This window comes from Equus asinus, chromosome 25, assembly GCF_041296235.1.
Source record: "Equus asinus isolate D_3611 breed Donkey chromosome 25, EquAss-T2T_v2, whole genome shotgun sequence".
Classification (NCBI taxonomy): Eukaryota; Metazoa; Chordata; class Mammalia; order Perissodactyla; family Equidae; genus Equus; species Equus asinus.
The window spans coordinates 48,113,425-48,128,545 of NC_091814.1; the positions used below are offsets into that span (position 1 = coordinate 48,113,425).

At 36.8% G+C, this 15,121-nt stretch overlaps 1 protein-coding gene across 5 annotated transcripts in view; it reads left to right on the forward strand.

The window, feature by feature from the left end:
* Nucleotides 1-6,398, forward strand: part of RC3H1 (ring finger and CCCH-type domains 1) — a 73,289-nt gene extending 66,891 nt beyond the window's left edge. For 2 of the 5 annotated variants that reach the window (XM_044757639.2, XM_070496821.1), the window contains exons 15-20: nt 54-267; nt 695-785; nt 911-1,043; nt 2,972-3,115; nt 4,059-4,174; nt 5,171-6,398. In XM_044757639.2, the coding sequence (XP_044613574.1) occupies nt 54-267; nt 695-785; nt 911-1,043; nt 2,972-3,115; nt 4,059-4,174; nt 5,171-5,321 (849 nt within the window). In that variant the 3' untranslated portion in view covers nt 5,322-6,398. Of the gene's footprint in view, nt 1-53; nt 268-694; nt 786-910; nt 1,044-2,787; nt 3,116-4,058; nt 4,175-5,170 lie in introns of all 5 variants that reach the window. The other 3 variants (XM_044757636.2, XM_044757638.2, XR_011497994.1) reach the window with 2 other exon arrangements.
* The last annotated feature ends 8,723 nt before the right edge of the window (nt 6,399-15,121 follow it).

The window sequence follows — 15,121 nt, forward strand, 5'->3', positions numbered from 1 at the left end:
ATTATGTTAGAGATCTAAGCGTGGGGTGGATTTCTCATTTTACTTTTTATCAGAACGTGGAGAGTAAAGGAGTGAGAGACCAGCGATTAGATCTCCAGAGAAGAACAGCAGAAACCAGTGATGATGACCTCATCCCATTTGGAGATCGACCAACAGTATCTCGGTTTGGTGCCATTTCTCGAACTTCCAAAACAATATATCAGGGTGCTGGTCCAATGCAGGCTATGGCACCTCAGGGAGCTCCCACAAAACCTATTAACATTTCAGGTAAGAATCTCTGAAGTAAGCCGATCTAGAGGGTTCGCATTCATGATGTCCAGCACCACCTCTATTCCACATTTACTATCTGTGCTTTCCACAGTCTTCCAAAGCAGTAATCTTCAAACTGTTCCATGCACTTATCTCTGGGAATTCTAGGGGTACAGACTAAAATGTGTGTATGTGAAGATTGCCTGTTTTTTTTAATAGCTTCATTGCTTTTATTTAAATAATACATTCTCATTTTTAAAGAACGATTCAAACGAAAAATGACAAAGACTGTCATTTTAGTGGTGAAAAAATGAACATCAATACCCTATTACCGTTTGGTAGACATCTTTGCAGATAGGCATATACACAGTATGCCTGTGTCTTTTAGATATGGCTACCTTAAAACAAGAAGCGCATCATACTACAGTAAATTATTCTCTTCCAGATTATAGTCCATATGGAACCCATGGTGGCTGGGGAGGTTCTCCATATTCACCTCATCAAAACATACCTTCTCAGGGACACTTCAGTGAAAGGTAGGAGCCATTGTTTTTACTTTTACAAACCTTTAAAATTAATCAACTTTTCCTGTTTTTCTGGTCAATAATATTTTTAGAAAATAAAATTTAAAGTTTGTTCCATACTTTGTTTCCCACCAAAGGGAGAGAGTATCCATCTCGGAAGTGGCCAGTCATGGAAAACCCCTTCCATCTGCTGAGAGGGAGCAGCTTCGGCTAGAATTGCAGCAGCTAAACCAACAAATTAGCCAACAGACCCAGCTACGTGGACTAGAGGTACCAACCTGTAGATTTTTTTTTTCATTCCAATTTTTGAGGCGTTCTCAGAGATTCTAAAAGGAGAAACTTTGAGGTACTATGAACACAAAATCTAATGGTCTTTCTTAAGAGTTAGTACACATATTCATTCTTCAGAAAATTTAAGGACTTAGAGTTCAACTCTGGGACAGTAGGAAACTTAGGATTTCTATTACCTGAGAATAGAAAACAGGTTATCTGAAATTTCCCAACAGGAGCTTATATTCCCTCATGACACATTTAAGTTTAAGGTATACAGTTTTTATCAACAAATTCTTTTAGCTTATGATTTGTTTTTAATTTTTCTTATTTCCTTTAATCCTTAGCATTTATTTATAAATCTTTTTTTTTTTTTTTTTTTTTGAGGAAGATTAGCCCTGAGCTAACATCTGCCACCAGCCCTCCTCTTTGCTGAGGAAGACTGGCCTGGAGCTAACATCTATGCCCATCTTCCTCTACTTTATATATAGGACGGCTGCCACAGCGTGGTTTGACCAGCAGTGTGTAGGTCCATGCCCAGGATCCAAACTGGTGAACCCCAGTCCATGGAAGTGGAACATGTGAACTTAACCACTGCGCCACCAGGCTAGCCTCTGTAAATCTTTAAAAAGTAGAAACTTAGACTTTTGGCTTAAAAAAACAGCCTATGTGTAATAATAGCACCTTTCATTAATGTGGTTCTTTAAATTTAAATTGCTATCACATATCTTATTTGACCCTTAAAACGTCCCTGACAGGTAGGTTAGGCAGGTAGTATTTTCCCCCTTTTTTGGTTGAAGAAAACAGAAGTTGAAACATGAACCCAAGTCTTCATACTCCAAATTCAGTGTTCTTTCCACTCTGCTGCCTGACATTTAAGGGAAACAAAATATCAGAAAACAAAGAATTTAAAATCTCTTTTAAGTGCCACCCCAGGAAGACTAGGTTTTGTTTATACTATTATCCTTTACGTGGGAACATATTCTTTGAATATAGAAAACTAAAGACATTCCAATGATAAATACATTGCTCCATTCTGGAGAAAAAGATACTATTATAACAGTCTTTATCATTCTACCAAGATCTTTAATATAAGTAAGGCATCACCGTGGAAATAAATTTCTAACTAATTCTGTCTTAGACTTTCTTACTAGGAAGACAGTAGGTGATTGTTTTTTGGAACACATGTCTGGTTTGTGCTCTTATGTAAGCAGTAAGGTTTAGAATTTTTAAAAACCTATATAATAACTCATAATAAAACCTATATAATAACTCATATCTCCTTTTGCCCTTTATTTATGTTGGTCCAAAACTTCTTGCTGATTCCTATTGTAAGAAAAAGAATGCTAGGTTTAATTATGTCCGTCTTTAATTCATTAGCTTTTTAAAGATTCAGACCTTTAACTCCATATAGCATGATTCCTTAAACAGCTGATTCATGGCTTTTTGTCTTAGTTGATATTTCTAGACCCATTTTCTGTCCCAAAAGAATATCAGCATCATTTAGAGGCTTGCCACTTGCTGAATTCACTAGGGTTAAATAAATGTCGTTGCCATTACTGAGGTTTCATTGAAATAAATCACAGAATTTACTTCAGAGAAAATTCAATAAAAAAAAGGAGAGACGCACATTTATAGTTGACCTCTTTCAAGTAAGAAAATTAAAAGAGCAACTTATACATAAGATTAAATTGCTATTCACTAAGTTTAAAACCCCTATTTTTTTCTTTTTTTATTCAAATAGTATTCAAAGAAAGAGACAGTGTCTTATAGTTGCATCATTTTTATGGCAACTGCCTGAGTGATAAGCTGCTGAAGGCTGTAGTCTGGAATCGGCCTGGTCATTCTCTACATGGTGTGATGTGTGTTGAGTTGTGTGTGTGCTTGGCTTTATGCACTAGGCTGTTAGTAACAGGCTGGTGTTGCAGAGGGAGGCGAACACCCTGGCAGGCCAATCACAGCCCCCACCACCACCTCCAAAATGGCCTGGAATGATCTCAAGTGAGCAGTTGAGCTTGGAACTGCACCAGGTGGAAAGGGAAATCGGGAAGAGAACCCGGGAACTGAGTATGGTGAGTTTATGGTGGGAAAAGAGGGAATGTGAAAGGAAATGTCCTAGAACTCATGGCTCTAGAGTTCTAAAATCATCTAGAGCTATCGAATCATTACCCCCAGGCGTTCCACTGGGTGATTAATACTTAGAGTCAGTCTCATGAAGATGGGCTGCCTCTCTATTTTATCATTCCTCTCCTCATTCCCTTTTGGTTTAAGTGTGTTCTTTGTCTTAGGATTCTGCGTTATGAAAAAATTTTAGGGAAAACAAGGTAGTTAATTGAAAATTATTAAATATTTGTTAAACATACTCATTAGGGAAGCAGAGGGGATGGTGTTTATGATTTTACAATACCATCATGTCATACAAAAGATGTATTATTACCAAATAGCATTCTAGTTTTCATAGCCGTTAAGTTATTGATGTCATCTTTTTTGTTATGAGTGAGATGTAATCTACACATTCCTTCCTGTGGAATTGTATCCGCAGATGTGCTTAGGGCTTGCTTTATAGTGCATAAACATTCATTTCAGTAAATTTTGAGTCTTAGGGGATTGAACCACTCCCCCCAGGTTGCATGGTAATTGACTTTTTTGTGCATAGTTTTTACATTCTTTCTAAGCAAATAAATGAGGAACTTAGTTTTTCTGCTTTAAATAGATATATTACAGATATTTATTACCTTTTGACTTGCTTTTTTTAAGTCATCAGTTTTTCTGTGAAATTTTTTCATATAAACTCGAGGCATTCTCCCCCTTGTTGTACAGCTTGGATAGTGAGCAAGTGGCTTGTACTCTCTTCTGTTTTTGTGTATGTTTCTCTTTTAGTCTGCCTGTGTCTCTGATTATTTCACAAAACTAAATATGATTTCTGGGTCATCAGTTTGTGTTATCTATATTTGGTCTCTCTTCCATTGGCACCATTAAACAGAAGATTTGAATTTATTTTGTTCTCTTTCAAAGGAGAACCAGTGTTCTCTGGACATGAAAAGCAAATTGAATACAAGTAAGCAAGCAGAAAATGGACAACCGGAACCACAAAATAAGGTTCCAGCTGAGGACCTTACATTGACATTCAGGTAAAGAAAGGAACATTTTCATAGTTTTATATCATCCAGTCATGACAGAAGTACCTTCATAAATATGATTTTTATTTTTTAAAATATCATTCTTCTGTATACATTAGGAAAAGAATATTTTTGCATAAATATAGGAGTTATAAAACTTGTTTTAGAACAGATCCAAGGTTGAATTATCTGTCAATACCTAACAAATGAAATTTTCTGATTTTGTTTCCTTCCCCTTGTTTTTTAATTTATTTAAAACCCGTGTTAACATTTTGATGTATACCCATCCTGTGTTTTTTAAAATGTGTAGGCATTTAGCCTCTTTCTACCCACGCCGGTGTCCCCCAGTTTTTAATTTGGTCTGTCCATATCATGCAGTTTTCTTCTACAGGCGTGGAAGGACACATATCAGCTGTCATGAACAACCCTGCAGTAAACAGTATTGTCGTTAACTCTTTGTACATCTTTAATTACTTCATTAGGGTATTTTGAGGCTTTTGATGCATAGTCCTAAATTGCCCTCCTAATGATATATAACAACAATTTCTAATGCCCTCTTGCTCTCAAGCTTAGGTTTTGGCTCTTTAAATCCATGCATTTACCTGGATTCAAAATAATTTTTTTGTACTAGTAAACCTGCTAAGGCAAGGATCAACACTTTTTGTTAAAGGCCAGATAGTAAATATTTGAAATTATGGGTCTTAACAGCCTCTGTTGAAACTCTCAATTCTGCCATTGTAGTGTGAGAGTAGCCATACACGGTACGTAAACAGATGGACAGGCTGTGTTCCAGTAAAACTTTATTTACGAAAATAAGCCCTGGGCTAGCTTTAGTTTGCCAGCCCCTGTACTAAAGCATGGATATAGAGCTATAAGTTAAAGTTTAAAAGCCATTCATATGTTTTTCCATACTGCTAAAAGAAAGGGCTTGCTAATTTTATTCTACTAAATAATCATTTTTATCTCTCTCCTTTTTTTTAAAATTTCAACTCTTTTTTATGTTGACAGTGATGTACCGAATGGATCAGCATTGACACAAGACAATATCAGCCTCCTATCAAACAAGACCAGCTCTCTGAACCTATCAGAGGACCCTGAGGGAGGAGGGGACAACGAGGGCTCCCAGAGATCAGGGGTTACACCCAGTTCTGCTCCCTGAAATATGAGGAGTCCTGCTTTTATCTTCTGCTCCTAATCAATTTGTGGGGCATAGTGGGAGGAGAACAGATGACTTCTAAACTTTTTCTCTGAGAGTGGTCAGAGAAATCCAGGAAGAGCACCGGAGGCAATGTGCACAAACACCACTACTAAAAACAAACCCTGCACATAGTTCACATTAATGCATTTTTTAATTTAAAAAAAAGAAAAAGAAAAAGAAAATTAGCAGTATCTGCAAGCAATTCAGATTAAATTTGTTTTTGTTCTGTGAATGAACTTTATTTTAATAACTTTGGACGCCTTGGATCCAGGGCTTTAAAAAAAAAGAAGATATTATATATATACTCTGTTTGATTAATTGTATGATCTTAATGAAGTAGGTTTTTCTTGTATTTTGGTATTATTACATACCCAGTGTATAATTCCTTACCCCCAATCCTTTCCAACTCTCATGACCCCATAAGTTAAAATAGACAAAAAGCACTTTCTGAAAATTCTGTGGTGCTTGAGAAACAGAGACAGTAATAGACTAGTTATTAGAAAATGTGCAGCAAACCAACTTTTCTGAGAGATGTTATTTAGAAGCCATAATTTCTTTCCCATTCCGGGTGACTAGCTTCATGTGTAGGTATGTTTTTCATATGGCAGTAACACTTTTTTGTTGTTCAGCAGAGTTTTATCTCTTGTTTTTGTTTTATTTCAACTTTTCAGGGAGATAATTACCAATTTATTTTGAAGTCCTCATTTCCATATTATGGATCCTTTTCATTCACTTAATGTAATCAGAAGCCCAAGTCACTGTTTTAGATTGTTTGATTAGATTCAAATGGAGACTATTTTAAGAATGAACTGTAATTTATTGGCGCTGAAAATACATGGTTGATGTGTTACCTGTATTAAGCTCATGGTTGGAAATTTGGAGCTGTGCTTTTTCCAAGTTGAACTTTTGTTGAAATCATAGAATATTCAAAAATCAGGACCATCAACCATATTATAAGACTGAAACACTTGATTTGAACTTAAAATGAGCAGAGACACATTATTTTGATGGATGTTTTTGTTTTTACTCTCAAAACCCAAAAATATAAAATAAAATTCCTTGTATATACTGGAGCCCCTGGCTTTCAAAGAGATCTGGCAAATACGAACTGCCTAGATCTTAAGGATAGGTTACAAATTGATCAGTTGTTGCTGTTCAGAATCATTAGCACAAGTAGGTAGTAAGTACCTAGTCAATTTTCATAGATTTGGCTTTACAGTGTTAAAAGGATTCTTCATGAAAATGTCGAATACGGAAGAATTTTTCTTGTTTAGTTCTGCTGCACATATTCTGATGCCGCGTGTCTATACTGAACTAAGACCCTATAAAACATGTTTAGTGGGAATTATTTGATATAGTCACCCTCCCCATCCCTCTGTTTGCCTGATTTTTTAAAATTTCCCTCTCTGGATTATACTACTAAAACAGAAAGCACTGGTTATGTAATAAGTTACTGCATTGCTTTGGTTGGGTAAAAGCAAGAGTTTATATTTTTCTTGTTTCTTATTGTCTTAGCCCTTAACTCCTGCTGAGGTCATAAGAACCTCAGTCTAAGCTCTGTGTCCATCATACTGTTAACTGAAACAAATGGGGGGGGAGGGTAATACAGTCCTGTCATTGCCTACCAGTAGGAGAGTCCAAACAGAACACTCTTTTGAGTAGCAATTATTTAATTTGCCCAGTCAAGGCACCGTGTTTATATACTATTTCACATTGAATTTGATTATGCCCTACAGACCTGGCTGGTCAAGGATTTGATATACACATATTGGCTTGGGATTCGAGCTTTCTTTTTTATTTAAATAAAAATTTATATATATATTATATATATACATATATACATAGCTATATCTGTATATATATTGGGTATGTTTTAAGGATTTTTTCGCATGAGCGCAGCTGTTGCGATAAAATGACTGATTGGGAGGTAGAAGCACTGAATGAAGGTGAGACTTTTTTTTAGTTGATATCCATATTTTCCTTTTTTAATACACTGCTTTTTTGCTTTTTTGTTTGTTTGGTTTTTTTTGCTTAAAACCCTCTTACATGTACTCTTGAAGTGCTTATTGTTTTTTGGGAGAAGGAGAGGAACCTTTGTATGTCTGACAGTCCCAAGATTTGCCATTTCTCTGTATAACCATAAAAGGCAACATTTTTGGCCTCCACCCTTCTGTAGGCAGATTTGGGCAGGTCTTATTTCTTCTTTGGACATGTTGGATAATTCCTAAATTTTAGAAGCACTTGGTTCAATTTGGAACTCAAAATGATTCTGCTACTAAAAGGGAATTTATGGGTATTAATTTTGTTGAAGTTTAGAATAAAAGTAAAATTCCATTTTGGATATCTATTGAAACTCCTAATAACTCAACTTCTGTTATTCTTCTTATTTTCTTCAAATACACTCATTTTTGCTCTCACCATTTTGATTAACTTATGCAGTATTCCTATTCTGAAGAAAACTAGAAAAGCTACTGTTTTGAATTGACTTAGAATAGTCTCTTTCACTTTTTAAGGTATTTTCATTTGGGAGTGGGGGAAATCTCTTAAGTTGTAGCCTTAATTCTAACTTTCTCTCTCTAAGACCTCACACTCTGGAGGAAATCTGGTTGGGGAGAAAGGCAGAAGTATAGTGTACTGTCCCACTGTGCCTGTAGCTTATCTATTTTAAATTGGTTATTCTGCCTTACCTCATGGCAATTCTCACAGCTTTCCTAGGGCTCACAAGCAGTTTTAGGAATTCAAGAAAAGCTCCAAAGTTTGGGTATTTTTTTTTCTTTTCCTTTTCTCTGTGATATGCTTTGTAATATAAACCTGTAAGGATAAATGGCCTATTTGGGCAAAACTGCTTGACTTTTTAACTGCTTTTTTGTCAAAGTCTGTGAAAGGCATTGACTTTTCTGGCTTTTTAAATTTAAACTTAGAGACATTTAAGAGGTGAAACTAGTCAGATAGGAAATATAGTTTTTATGCTTTCTACTTATTAAAATATTAATTTCTTCTGAAGACGACTTTATTTACTTTTCACTGAATTCAGAAGCAAGACTTCGACATCTCAGATGAAAATGAACAATTCTGAGATGGTTAAGGCATTGTGTTCACTCTTGTTTAGATAACAAAACCAGGATTTAATTGTTACTAGGAATATAAAAGTACTTTGACTTACTCTTTTTTCACGGAGTCTCTGGCAGAGGGGATAAGAACTGAGAGTAAGATATCTTGATTGAATTTCTTGACTTACATGTAGTTCTTTTGCCCTTCTTATAGATACTGTCACAAGGTAAGTCCAATAGCTGCCCTGTCTTGGGTAATTTACAGGGGCTGAAGTGACTAAAGATCCATTCCTTTTTACTTTCCTAATCAAAAGAAAAGTTATTTATAGCATAGGTTTGTGGTAGATTGTTCAAATAATAAAACACTATTTTTAATACCATCTACAAATATTCAACTACTCAGAATGTGTAAAAATTTATTTGGTATAGCATGAATGTGGCTGATGCCCTTCTCTCATCTTATTTCCCTTCCCTTCTCCTAGTCTTTCCCATGTATTTATTCTTTTGCCTAAAAGACATAAAATTGGTATGATTCTCCTTTGCCACCTTGAATATGTAACTCCATCAGATTTTCCATAGGTCTTCAGGGTTGGAGCCCAAAGGTTTTTTTTCTGGCCCTTTTCTATCTTGCAAATTCCCTTTGACTTACCCACTGCCCTCCCCAATCTGCAACAGTGACAGTTTGCTGCCTCAAAACAGAGCATTCAAATGAATTCGCTTAGCCAATAACTTCTGTGAAGTTGCCTTTTCTAATGGTGTTATTACTCAGTGATGCACAAATGTGGTATTTGCCCTACTGGTAGGCAAACAAAGGTCTGGTTAAGAATGATAACCTGCTGTTTTCTTTAAAGGAGAGCCAAAGACTTGTGCTTTACTCTGTTTTGGTTTGGGGGGAAATAGTAGCCATTTTGATTGTGAAACCTTTTAGTATTTGTTAATTGATTGTACTATGTAAGTAGATTTATCTAAGGTTAACTGTTAAAGTTAGCTGGCTTTATAAAATGTAAAAGTAATGAAAATTCATCAGTTTCTCTAAACCAGTGAATGTCATCTTCTACGAAACTGTGTGTAAACAGTCTCTCCTCCCTTTTTTTGAGATTATCTTGTCACGATAGCATCTTGTGTGGTTTTGTTTTTTCACTTTTGCCTAAAGGACAATCTGCTATCACCATGGTCGAGTTGTGGGACTGGGTAAAAGAATTCATGAGCATGCGTAGTGAGAAATAATTAACTGTAGTCAGTACACATTAGATTATATTTAGATTCAGAGAAAGAGTTTTTTTTCACAAAAGAGTATTCACTTGTTATTACATAGAAATGGTGATGGATTGAGGTTTTACCACCTTTTTTCCATTTTCTTTTTGCTCATTTTAAAAAATTGAGTAAAGGTTTCATATATAAAATCTGTCTGTAGAAAGCACCTGTGGTGATTTATATTTCCTTAACAAGAAAGGCCCCGTTACTTTTTAGGAGAAATTAATAACCTGCCTGGAAATTAACTGCATTGTTTAGTTAGATTTTTACTCTAAAAGAATGTAGTTGTATTTATTTTTTACTTGGTGATAGGTGGTTATAGTATTGCAAGCTGGTCTCTTCCCTGAAAAATCGGCCTGTGCTTTTAGATAAAAATTAGACAGAGCTACTGAACTAAAGCAGATTTCACCTCAACATTAGGGATTGAACAAGCAAGCAGTCTACTTGACGTCGTCGTTTTCCCTGAGTGCCCGTTTTGCTGGTCCACATTCAGACCTTCCTACCTTGGACAGCTATGATTTTTATATTTATTTGTTGCTTCAGCTCAGCTTTATTAAATTTTCCTGCTGAAAGGACTTATTGGGAGTTGTAGGTGGATTGCAGTTAATATTTTATAACAATTCTTTATTCAACTTTTCTGAGCCACTTGAAAAAAAAGCTGTTTCTTGTCAAAAGGTACTCATAATTGTAGTAAATACCAATTTAAGATTTGGTTTGTAAGATTTTTTTTTTTTTGACTGCTAAAGATGTTTTCACATATAATAGATTCTAGTTGACACATAATACTAGAAATAATGTTAATAAAGAATAGGAAACTGCCACCACCGGGAAGAAGTAATACCTTTTAATAGTAAATGTGTTCCCAGTAGGTGGGTTTTCAACGCTGCACTGAACCAAGAGGGTAAAGAGCCCTTTGAAATCCTGTTGTGATAAAGGGACTTACCTCACCACTGGAATCCTTGTTTCAGAGCCTCTGAACTTCAGCCAAACACTGAATTTCCCCTAAACTTTATTCCTGAACAAAACATCCCTAGAGTAATAACCTTTATTTTCCAAGAAAATAAGGCATAATAACCTAAGAAAGAGAACTTAAAATAAACCTCAAGACAATATTGTGTCCAAAAATATGTATTTAGAAAAATAAAATCCTGTGGAGTTCGTTATCCTAATGTACATTATATACTAGCTAAGGTGACTTATTTTCTCGTATTGAGGGGTCGCTGTTTCTGGCTGGGTTTTGTTCTTTGTTCTTGGGTTTTACTCTAAGTAGACTAGACAGAGCTCACAAGTCTTTGGCATCCATTCTAGGTTGCGCACTCAGAGTCATCTTATAACTGGAAACTGTCGGGTGGCCCCTGCCCTCTCCCCAGCTGACGTACGAAAGGATCAAGAAAAGGATGGAAACAAACTGTTGGGTGGATAACTGGTTGCCTGGTTGTTGGTTTTTTATGGGTTTTTTTTTTTTTTGCCTGATTTTTTTAAACCACCATTTATTTGTGTAATCTCTCCGCTGATTGGCTGCCGTTCTCCCAATAATATCTGAACCAGCCTGTAAAATAGTCGTCTGATTTAAAGGCATTTTAAGCTTTTGCTTATCATTTTCACATCCTCCGTTCAACTAAGACACTGCCGTGAGAGCTGCTTTTTCCAGGTTTGTTGCCTAAATTTTCATTATTACCCCTTTCATCCTTTCTCCTCTTCCTACTTTCTGGGAATGAAAGGAACTTGGGGGAAAAGAGTTTTTTTCATTCAGTGATCTGTAGGCTTCATTATTTTACTTTATGATGAATCTATGACTTTTTGGAACAAAAGGAATAGAAAAAGTGAATTAAGATAATGAACAAAACCTTTCACTCACTTAAACATTTTCCAGTTGTGAGATTCCTCTTCGTGTGTGTGGTCTCTTCCACCTGTTAGCCCTGCCGCCCTTTTTCCCTGACTATGGTCAATTTGGTCTTTAGGCTCATAGCAGTCTCCCCGAGACATTCTGCAGTCATTATCACCTTTTTGGGTGGATTTTATTTTGTTTTATTTTGTTTTTTTTTTTTAAAAATAACTTTTTAACATTGATGCATATTTGCTTGGGATAGAGCTTGTGTAATTTACCAATCGTATTGATTGTATGTGATTGTGCCCTGCAGAGGTATATTTAACCAGACAAAAATAATGTAGGTTAATAAAGGAGCCCGTGGGATTTGAGTCACGTTATAAATGACTTCATGAAATCACTTACAGTTTTGGATAGTGAGAATTTCTGTCTCCTGTTCTTATAAATCAGTGCTAGACAAAAATACCATTTTTAAAACGTTTTCTTGCAACCCTATTTTACTTGCCTCAGCTCCCTGTTCTATCTTGCCTGCCTCTGTCCACCTGTTCAGAAAAATATTGAGCCTTAAAGTGACAGCTGATTTTTAAATTGCTAAAGTTTGTGAAATTTTACTTTTTCCAAGTGTTTCCAACTTTTTTTTAAAAGTGAAGACAGATAGTGGGTTGGAATTTCACAAGCTGTGGATAAATTCCTTAGCATCTGGCAAACTGTGAAATCTTATTTGAAGACTTTATCTCCTGAAAGTTCTTTTGGAATAGGAAAAAGAACCTTGTTTGAAATGGACCATTTTCCTCTCTTTTAAATCTGTTTATATTTCCAATTTTAAACAGTTTTCACAGTAAGTGAGGTGGAAAAAAAGAAATAGGAAAATGTTTAGGGCAGCAGAACGCTGGGTCTGAGTAAGTACCTATTCCATTTGTTGCAGGTTTTTGAGAGGATTAGGGCCATCTTTTTGAATTTTGTATTATTTGTGTGCATGTTTATATCGAAGATGCTACATTTTGTTAAATGCTATTTCCTTTCTTTATTGCCTTGGAAACTGACTCAGCCTCATGTTGCTCCTAATTAGTGTTTAAGGCTCCCATGAGTTGCAGATAAAAGGATTATTTTTACAAGTAGAAGGAGGTGATTCACCTTTTGGTTTGTAAATATATGAAAGTGTCTACGAGGTCTTTATCTGCTTTCTGTCAGCATTTATATTAAATGAGAAATTAATGAGAAACGTGTAGTCTTTTTTGTAAATGAGTCTGTGCCATCTTACTCTAACCTTGAGGTTATTTTCTTGCACCTTTTTTATGGAGTTCTTTGTTTTTTTAGGTGAAAGAGGAGTGGATAATGTGCACAAGCAAACACATATTTGTAGTAGCCAATTTTGTAGAAATCTCACAGGAATTAGTCCAACATTAAATACTGTACAGTCCAATTCCTCCGTTTGTGATCCACTGGTTGCACATGAGGAGCACAGGCGGTGGTGCTCAGACCCGAGGGTCAGTAAGACTCCCTGGCGAGTGTCCAAAGTCCTGGGTTATTTGGCTCTTAAAATCAGGACCTCCTTTATACTGGAGCAATATGGACTTACTCTCGGTACCTTCCTGATAGAAATATTTTGCCTTTCCATTCTTACTGACTTTTCCTAATTGTTCTGAAATCCCCACCCATTAGTCATTCCTTGCAGGTAGGGGATAAATGTAGGTTTATTTTCTCTTAGAGACCACTGGAAAATAGACCTTAGTCACCCACTCAAATGCATGAAGAAGAAAAAACAGGAGGGGAGGGAACTACTCTAGATTAAAGAAATTTAAGAGATACAAAAATCGAATGCAACATATGGACTTTGTTTGGATCCTGATTCCAATTAGCCAAATGCATAAAGACATTTTTGAAATAATTAGGGAATTTAAGTATTGAGTATTAGATAATACCAAGGAATGGCATTTTTGTTTAGCGTGATAATAGCGACATGGCCGTGTAAGAAAATGTCTACGTTTTTAAAAGATGCATAACTGACGATGGCTGGGATTTCCTTTAAAATAACTAAAAAGAAAAGTAATACACATTGTAGTGAAGGTTATTTACTACTCCTACTGACAATTAGCAATGAAATATCCAATGGTAGCAAATCTGACCTCAACAAAAGGGGCCATGGTAAAAAAGAGGATATGAAGGACGGTAACTACTGCAACCATCCTTGAGTGTTATAAAATCTAGAGTAGGACTTCCAAAACCAGCCCTGCTGTCTTTACCACTTAGCTAGGCCTACCCTGCTCACGTGCAGTAGGGTACTTTCTGACCCCTTAGACTGAGATGCACTTAGATTGATACAACTTTGGTTTTTGTGTGCATTAGCACTCAATTTCAGTGACCAGCTAAGCTGCAATGATTAGTAAATCCCTCTGCTTTCCAATTTGGTAGCTCATTCAGTTAACGGCTGCCACTCTTATTTGGAACACCTAGCGCACCAAAAGTGAACTTTCAACTACTCACTTGACGCCCGCTACAGTGTTTACTAACGTACTTTATTGAGTACTGTGCAGCACTGTTTAGGACAAAGAGAAAATACTGTCTCTACCCTCGAGGAGCTTAGACTCCAAGAGTGGAACTTGACATATATGCAGTTTAAAAATAGGTAACAATCAGGGCCAGCCCCGTGGCCCAGTGGTTAAGTTCACGTGCTCCAGCTTTGGCGGCCCAGGGTTTTGCCAGTTCGGATCCTGGACGCGGACATGGCACCACTCATCAGGCCACGCTGAGGCGGCATCCCACATGCCACAACTAGGAGGACCCACAACTAAAACTATACAACTATGTACCGAGGGACTTGGGGAGAAAAAGGAAAAATAAAATCTTTAAAGAAAAAATAGGTAACAATCATCTACAAAACACTAGACAGAATTACCAAAGAATTACTCATCCACAATTGTCCTCAGAAGAGCAAGGAGCTCAGACTACACAGAGAAGACTTCACTTGCCTGGCTGCGGAAGTTTCACTGAAGGTAAGACTTGAAGAATGGAGAGAATAGGGGTAGGCTGTTGGAGGCAAGAGACTCCTAGTCAGAGAAAATAGGATGTGTGAACTCAGAAAGAAGGGGAAAACCTGTGCTGTGGAAACTGGAAGAAGGTCATTGAGGCTGAAGTAGAGGGAGAAGGGAGTGGCCTGGGAGGAGGTCGAGCCAGATCCAAGAGGTCTGCAGACCATGCTTAGGTGTTCGGATTTTATCCCGAAAGTAAAGGGAATCCACGAAAGGGTGGTGAGCAGGGGAATGAAGGAATCAGATTTGTGCCTTTGTCTTCACGTTTACTGGATGGCTGCTTTGTCAGTGCTTCTCAAACTCAATGTCCATAGAGTTCCCCTGGGCTGTACGTAGAGTTCACTGCTGTCACTGTTCTAGCAGGCCTGCAGTGGGGCCTAACGTTATCTAACCTGCTCTTAGGTGATGCCGGTGCTCTTTGTCCAAAGACCACACTTTTGAGTAAGGTTCTATGTGATAGGCAATTTTAGAAGCAGAAAGATCCAGTTTCTGCCTATCATTTAAATTTTAGTGAAATGAGGGGCTGGCCCTGTGGCCGAGTGGTTAAGTTCGCGCGCTCCGCTGCAGGTGGCCCAGGGTTTCGTTGGTTTGAATCCTAGG